General features: G+C 41.8%; 1 protein-coding gene across 1 annotated transcript; it reads right to left on the bottom strand.

Moving 5' to 3' along the window:
- Positions 1–522: 522 nt before the first annotated feature.
- Positions 523–3,470, bottom strand: LOC131242228 (polyphenol oxidase, chloroplastic-like). Its single transcript, XM_058240741.1, has 2 exons — positions 2,200–3,470; positions 523–1,507 (listed from the first exon to the last, which is right to left on the bottom strand). The coding sequence occupies exons 1-2, from the start codon at positions 3,424–3,426 to the stop codon at positions 929–931; spliced, it is 1,806 nt and encodes a 601-aa protein (XP_058096724.1). The 5' UTR covers positions 3,427–3,470; the 3' UTR covers positions 523–928.
- Positions 3,471–8,684: the final 5,214 nt, after the last annotated feature.

The following is an 8,684-nucleotide window of genomic DNA, read 5'->3' as shown; positions in this document are numbered from 1 at the left end:
GGTATTTAATAGTCGGAGTGGATCTCACTCTCGATTGCAGGGCCCACTGAATAAACAGACAGGATATCTTAAACGAAACATGCTAGAGTAGCCCCACCAAAAGCCCCTTTACTTTACTCTTAAGAGGTATGGGCTTGGGCTCGGTCTCGCGCTGGGCCTATTTGAAAATTTTGAGTAGTGTAAAAGCTGGAACTATTCTGGCCTATCACGGGTCAGGGCCTGGCTTGAACAGAGGACGCCTGGCCCTAACCCGGCCCATTGATGCCTCCACCCAGCTGACAACTTTCAACATGTCATGTTTATACAATCTCTAACTTGTCCAATAGGTTGGCCCTACGATGAGGATCATCTTATGTGAAAATCATTCCCATATATTCATTGGGTTGATCATACTTGTATTTTAGAAGTAATATTCACTAGGTGGACCGTAACTTATCGTCTAAGCCAATTAGAATAAGCAATTTTATTTTATGATATGCCTGATTAGCAACCGGTCCAGATTTTCTAGTAACAAAAGATAGGAGGAGAAACGCACATCACACGGGCTCATCCAATATTATTTACCATTCGTAAATGTATACATAAATACACATCATACTGTGGTGGTCTCATAAACGTACACATACACACCTACACAACCCTAGGAAAAACAGATCATAATATCAACCAGGGATTGTCGACTCGTCGGAATCAGCTTGAACTCGGTCAACTTCCATCCTGTTGATCACTGCTACCGTTCATGATTGAAATTAAAGGGCGACTACTGATGCTTGGCCAACTTGCAACTCGACTCAAGACCGAATGAGCCAATCCAAATCACTGATTCATGGACCCTAAGTCAAAGAATCTTATCATAATGATATAAATCAAAGGAAAGTGGGAGTGATATGGTGGGCCCCACTCTCACTACGGTCGCAATTACTCTTATCTAAGCCCTCCAATCGGTCTTGATAAGATCAATGTGGATCCCACCAATGGTGACTTCCCCGTCTTTTGGGACCAAGCTCACGACCACCTTCTCCGAGCCTTCAGCATCAATTTCCTCCAACAACTTGGATATCCCCAACTTGAGGCTGCATTTCTTTTTCTCCGCATTACCCTTTTTATGAATGTGGGTGTGGGGCAGTTTCGAAAACCTCCCTGCCGACTCTCCTAGATCAGGTCCCACAAAATCCCCTCCAGAAGGCGCTGCTACATACACCTCAAACGAGATGGGCCCATTGGGAGGGAGCTCTATGCCGTCGATCACGAGGACCTCCACCTCATCGTCTTTCTCGCTCTTGGTTCGGGACTTCTTGGGCCTCTGCACAAGGGCCCGGATGGTCGAATCCAGGGGTCTTGGGTCGGGTCCGAACTCGGATACCTGGACCAACGAGGTCGTAGATCTTGGTTTGACACCCGACTTGGTCTTCACCAGCTTTTTCTTGATCATGTTACGATCAGCCCATGGAAGTTCCACTTCTTGATAGGTGTAACGGAGTTTCTGCGGATTGAGACAGTCTTCCACCTGTTGCGTTCATTTGTTAGTTATTGCATGAATACGAGGTAGAGTTTTTAAAGACTACAATACAAATATTGTAGAGCATTGGCGAGCAGTTATATCGAGTTTTTCCGAGTTTACTTCAAGATTTATCTGGTTAAGCTGAGCCAACTGAGTCTTGAACGAGTCATGATCTAATCTGGTTATTTCGAGCCGAGTCCATGGTTTTTTCTTCGTGAGTTTATGAGAAATCCACTCCGTTGGATTTTCCATCTCATTTTAGGGCATTTGCCAAACATTAGGGGATACAAATCTTAAAGGGCCACACGAAAAGGAAAGATTTTGGATCGAACGTCTACCGTTCAAACATTTTTCTGGCATGGGTCCAAAAATGTGGCTGATCCTATCTCAGGTGGGCCACCCGACAGGAAATAGTGAGAAAAAACTCCAACAGTTGAAATATCTTGGGGCCATCAAAGGACCAGTTTGAGCTTTGGATCACCCTCAATTCTCTGACCGATGACCTTAAATGAGCTGTTAAAACAGATGGACGGTGTGGATTTCTCATAAACATCAAGGTGGCCCCACGTACGGTCGTGGTAAGTACGGTAAAGCAAGGGCAATTTTGTCAATACAAAAATACAGGCGGCCATATGAAAAAGAAAAAAAAATCAATTTCATGTAGAGAGAGATGGGCAGTTGCATGCGCGCGTTTGTACCTGAACTCTCACCAACTGTCTATTCTCGTCGTAGAAGACGAACGACGATTTGAGCCAGTCGTTATCGTTGAAGTCGACCTTGTTTCCTCGCATCTGCCTGTAGATGTGCCACATCCGGTCCACATTCGAATGGTGGCAGTAGAATAGCGGGTCGTAACCCGACGAGGCCAAGTTGCCCATGTCCCGATACGGTGCCTTTGCCATTCCCACAAACGAGTGTCCCGCGTTATGAATCGCCTCAATCCGCCCCATCGTCTTTCCGATGGAGGCCTCCTCGCCCGCCCTGACTGGATCTCCATGGAACAGCTCTGGCAGCGGCAGAGACTCCCTGTATGTCGTGTTCATCTCATACAGGTTTTTCAACTTCAGCTCCTCTTCTGTGTACTTGTCCTCATAGTTTTGGGTGCTGTAGTGGTAGTCCATCACCTTCGTTAGGTTATTCTGGTTTCGCTTCTCGTTGTAGAGCGGTGACTTCGTGTCATTAAAAATGCTCGGGATCGTCATTCCGTCCGGTGAGTCCCAGTTCCAGAACGGGAGGGCTAATGTCTCGTCACCGATCAGTTTCCCGAGAATCCTCTCATGAAAGTGGAGGTAGTAACGGTGCCACGGCTCGAATATCCAGTTGAAGTGGACATTTACCGGGACGTCGAACCCCACCTGGTCGTACGCGCCATTGCAGTACTGGCAGTGCACCCTGGCCTGCTGCTCAAAGCTCCAAGGGTCCGATGGGTCGAGAGCTTTCATAAGTCTATAGGCTTCCTTGTACTTGGCCAGGTCATCAGCATTCAACAGGTGTGCGGGTTTCCGAATGCGCAGTGGCGTGGAAGGGGACGGAAACTTGTAATCGACGATCTTGCTGTTGTCGGTGTAAGGCGGGCAACACTCAACCGGTAACGGGTCCTCTTCTGATCCAGCATTGGCGGTTTGGCACTTGGATAGGTCTGGTGGTTGTAACGGAGCAGCGAAGGCGGTATTCTTGCGGCCGAGGGTGGCAGCACCACACAGACCTCCCAATGTGCCAAGGAGAACATTTCTTCTGTCTAACCTCAGAATGGATTCTTTATCACCACCATTATCAAATGCTTTATTATTAGTAGCATTAGTACTAGGGCCAGAGGCCGAGGGAGAAAAGTGAGTGGGTGCTCGAGAAGCTTTTCGGGGGTGGCGGGAATGGTGGTGGTGGAAGGGAGAGGCTGTGGTTGCAAGAAATGAGAGGGACGATGACATGATTGGGGTCTTAGCACTTGTGTTGCTTTGTTGAGAGGGAGGGTAACGGATTCCTCTCTAATATAGAGAAAAAGGTCGAGCGGGGGACCACTCCTGCACATGCGTGCGAATCAATGACATTGACTTAGTCATATTACATGTGTTACGTGTTAAATAAGTTGTTTGGACCGACGGCTTTTATGACCGAAACGTGTCCGGATCCTCTGTTTGCCAGAAGCACGACTTTCCTGCCTTTTTCCAGGTTTTGGTACATCTCAATCACCGATGCAATTACACAATCATTCCGTCTAATTATATTGCAACAACCTGCTGAACCCGAACAGAGGATGACCCAAAATGTTATTGCTTTTCTACGGGATAATACTGTTGTTTTTAGCTTTTAAAAAAATTAAAATAAAATAAAAAATAAAAAATCTACCTTTTAAACTCTTTCCTAAAAGCAGCCCACTATGTTAATTAAAAGAAGAGGTTATTTTTAAATTCTTTCCTTAAAAGAGCTCATTTTGAGCTTACGTCTACTTGAAAACTATTTTTTTTTTTTTTTTTTTTTTTTTAAAAAGCCGGTGATTACGTCTTTTAATAAAAAAATTTCATCTCATTTCGCTCATTCGCCTCTCTCATGCTATAGATTTATAGCTTCATCATCCGGGCCCTCCATCTGTACGGGCCACTTGTGAATTAACAGTTACACCATTTTTTGAGCTATCTTATAATCCTTTCCATTCGTTTCGCAAACTTCAAGTGTACAGTCTAATAATCCCTACTGTTTTCTTTGTGCAGGGATTAGACGGTTTAAGGACATGGCAAATCATACATACCATGATGTTTGGCTAAAATCAAATGCATTATCCATTTTTTTCAGCTCAAGTTAGGACAGGTTACAAAAAACGAGACGGATCGATCATAAATTGAAGTGGACCACACAATGGGAAATAGTGGAAAAGAGATGTGCCTACCTTTGAAAGATGATTATGGTCCATTTGTAGCGGTGTACATCGAGTTGAACCGCGTCAGATCGACTTGTATCAGATCAAATCCGGCTCGAATCAAACTCAGATCGAACCAGTTTAGTGACCTGGTTATTTTGCTATTGATGTTGCTCACCAACTATTTGATAAAGTGACTCAATGAAATGTAGCTGGTGGCAAGGAAGGTATGTACATGAAACAAATATCCTTTTTCTTTGTTTTTATATTTCTTAAAAGGTGTTTGATAAAATGCCTGTAAAACCATTGCCTCTGTTGTAAAATAGTGAGATTTTAAACTTGCAGTTAGAAATGCCTCAATGGCGAACTCGGCTTAACCTTGGCTAAAACTCGGCAACTCGGCTCGAACTCATTTTCGAGCTCAAAAAATCAGCTCGACTCTGCTCAAACTCAGCTTCGAAAGTTTTTTCGAGTCGAGTCGAGCGAGCTAACTGAGCTAGCTCTACTCGTGTACAACCCTATTTGTAGGTCATTCAAACCGTTTATAAAGCATAGAAACTGGTCATAACGTCATTCTCAGTAGGATGAACCGAAAGAAGAAAACTAACGGACCCGTCCAAAGATTCTGTGGCACCAAGAATATTTAACGGTGACTGTACAAAGTTTCCTTCCAAAGAATATGGACGGGATGGATATCTCAAGGCTTTAGACTACGGAAACATCGGCACATTTGTACAGTAAATACCGAACCACTCGCTGCATGTAACGGATTGGCTACTCCCCCTTCCACTAGCCCGGCGGCTAGTGGTCGATGCTCTATGGGCCCCACCATGATGTATGTATTTCATCTATTCCGTTCATCCATTTTTATAGGTTATTTTATGGATTGATCCCAAAAATGAGAGGGATGTAAATCTCAGGTCGACCACACCACAGGAAAACAATAGTAATTGGATATCCACCATTAAAATCCTCCTAAGGCTTACTGTACTTTTTATTTGACATCCAATCTGTTGATTAGGTCATACAGGCCCAGATGAAGGGAAAAAACAAAAATCAGCTTGATCAAAAACTTTTATGGCCTAAAAAAGGTTTTTAATGGCCGACACTCATTCAACACTGTTTCCTGTAATGTGGTCTACTTGAGATTGGGATATACCTAAATTTTAGTCTCACACCATAAATGATCTTAAAAAATAGATGGACGGCATGTATGAAACACACACATACATCATGTATGAAAAAATGTTATTACTTTTCTGCGGGATAATGCTATACAGGCCCCTGTGATTTTAGCTTTTTTTTCTTTTTTTTTTTAAAAAGAAAGAAGCAAAAAGCTTACATTTAAAACCTTTCCTAAAAGCAGCTCACTATATTAGTAAAAAAGAGAGCTTATTTTTAAATTCTTTCCTAAAAGCAGCTTATCTTGAGCCTCCGTCTACTACTTGAAAGCTATAATTAAAATTAAGAAAAAAAAAAAAAAAAACCCATCTTTTAATAATAATAAAAAAAATTCATCTCATTTGGATCCTTGGCCTCTCTCATGCTATAGATCTATGGTTCATTATCCGAGCCCTCCTGTGCGGGCCACTTATGAATTAATAGTTACACCATTTTTGAGCTTTCAAAAAATCCTCTCTATTAATTTATTCCAACTTTAATTTGACAATCTAATAATCCCTACTGTTTTCTGTCTCGTGGCTCACTTAATCTTTAATTATAGGGCTCATGCCTGTTATAAATTGATGTTTGAATATAAAAAATAAATGTAAGAAAAATTGTTTCACTAGGCTGAATCATGAATAGAATATGTAAAGCGTGATTCGCCCCCTTATCAATTATTGATGGGTTACAGGCGAATTGCTTCCAGGATAACGTTGTAATGCAATTGATTTGTTCTGCCAGGATCAAATATAGAGAAATGTTCACAGTATTCACTGAGGAGATTAGATGTTTTTTATGAGAGAGATGGTGTGTTGAGATGATGAAATCGGACTGAAATGATCCAGTTTATATAGGTATCTGGTATAACACCGTTGCTATGTGGTTATTCAATGGTCCAGAACGTTTGAAAAACATTTCTGGCCGTTGATAATTAATCTCAAACATTTTTGGTCGTCAGATCAGAAGATCTGACCGTTGGATCATCCTGGCCCGTCCGTTTTCGAACCGTTGTGGCTTTTAAGGTGGTTATCCGTTGTTAGAAACGGCTGAATGTTTCAGATTTAAGATCCTACCGTTCTCAGTCATCTATAAAACACAGACTCATTTCAGATTTTTAGATCCATCACCCTAAGATTTTAACCAGACCTATCGCATTATCTCGCGCCAGTTCGCGTAAGTAGCGAGGGAGCAACGAGCGACCACTTTATGACACGATGCGCACATGCGAAGTGCAAAGTACGCCATCTAGCGCCACACTGCCCGTGCCTGAGCAGACGCGTGTGTTCCAGTACTACCCGAGTATCACCTCCTCCAAAAACTCCAAGTAAAAATATTCTTCACAAGTTTTCATATAAACCACGAAACTTTTCTTCACATTTCTGATGTGGGACAAAACACACACTGCACTTTTGCATTCAAAAATTTCAAAAGGTGTTTTGGTTGAAAATTATCAAAATTTTGAAATTTCAAATTTCTTAAAAAAAAATAAAATAATAACCCACTGATTTTCAACAATGCCCTTCGATGAGACAGCAAAGCAAATGTACAAGGTGCATTTCTCACAAGCATCCTGATCCGCGGTAACACGTTGCATCCCACAGCTTGCTAGGGTCTCATCTCTCTACCATGGTTCACGTTTCTTTGGGCAGGGATGAGACCGTTGAAGGACATGACAAATAATATGTGATCCCACCACAGGTGGGGTTCACCATGATGTTTGGCTAAAATCAAATCCGTTCATCCATTTTTTCAGTTCAAGTTAGGATTGGATTAAAAAACGAGACGGATCATAAATCGAAGTGGGCCCACATTGGGAAATAATGGGAAAGAGATGTACCTACCGTTGAAAGATGATTAGGATCCATTGTGACGTTTGCAGGTCATTCAAACTGTTTATAAAGCATAGAAAAACCGTTCATAATGTCATTCTCGGTAGGATGAACTGAAAGAAGAAAACTATTGGACCCGTCCAAAGATTCTGTGGCAACAAGAATGTTTAACGGAGACTGTACAAAGTTTCCTTCCAAAGAATATGGATGGGATGTATATCTAAAGGCTTTAGACCATAGAAACATCGGCACATTTGTACAGAAAATACCGAACCACTCGCTGCATGTCCCATAAATGGGAGAAAATTACGTCCGGCCTGGGCCTCACCTAAGATGGTGCGGCCTTTACCGTGTAGCCAACCTTCATATACATATTCTATATCCATGCCGTCCATTTTCTTTGTCAGAACGTTTTAGTGAATGAACCAAAAAATAAGACAGATCCAAATCTCATGTGGACCATACCATAAGAAAGAGTGGATGAGTGACCATTAAAAGCATTTTCTGAGCCACAAAAGTTTTGGATTAATCTCATATATATATATATATATATATATATATTGCTTGGTTTTTATGACTTTCAATAGGTTGGATGGAAAATAAACATTAGGAAAATGTTACCACAAGCCCTAGATAGATTTTGATGGCTAACCGTACCACTTTCTTAGAGTATGGTCAACCTGTGATTTAGATTTATTTAATTTTTGAGAACATGCTCTAAAATGATCTGAAAAATGGATATACAGATACATAGATTAAGTTGGCCCCACGGTAGGAGCCGCATCATCTTGGGTAAGGCTGGACCGCAACTAATCCACTATCAAAGTAGATTGCTTCCCACCCATGTTGGAAAATAATCCATCAAGTCATGTCTCTGTAGGGCACACAGTGATATATGGGATTTTATCCGCAGCCTCCGTCAATTTTTTATTTTTATTTTTAACTTTCAGATCATTTATTAAAATGAACCTAAAAACAAGGTAAATCCAAAGCTCAAGTGGGCCATACCGCTGGAAGAAACGGTAGAAATGACATTCACCGTGAAAACCCTTTTAAGAATTAAGGTGATGTTTATTTGCCATCTAACGTGTTCATGAGGTCACATAGACATGGTGGAAGAGAAAACACACGTCATACTGATTTGAGACAACCGCGGCTCCCAGGAAGTTTTCAATGGTGAAAGTTCAACTACCTCTATGTGGTCCACTTTATCCTTATATCTGCATCATTTTTGGATTCTACTATAAAATAATCGGAAAAAAAATGAATTTATGGCGTAGACAAGCCTATACATCACGGTGGGTCCCATAAAGACCAGCTGTACGGAGCTTCAATCTGC

Source organism: Magnolia sinica, chromosome 4 (assembly GCF_029962835.1).
Source record: "Magnolia sinica isolate HGM2019 chromosome 4, MsV1, whole genome shotgun sequence".
Taxonomy (NCBI): Eukaryota; Viridiplantae; Streptophyta; class Magnoliopsida; order Magnoliales; family Magnoliaceae; genus Magnolia; species Magnolia sinica.
The sequence above is the reverse complement of the archived record's forward strand: the minus strand, read 5'-3'. Positions and strand labels throughout refer to the sequence as shown.

What these genes read in the sequence shown, in the direction of transcription:
- LOC131242228 (XM_058240741.1), bottom strand. Translation starts at nt 3,426, where the DNA reads ATGTCATCGTCCCTCTCATTTCTTGCAACCACAGCCTCTCCCTTCCAC. An exon ending in GACAGTTGGTGAGAGTTCAG is followed by an intron (nt 1,508 to 2,199) that starts GTACAAACGCGC and finishes TGAACGCAACAG; the next exon opens with GTGGAAGACTGTCTCAATCC.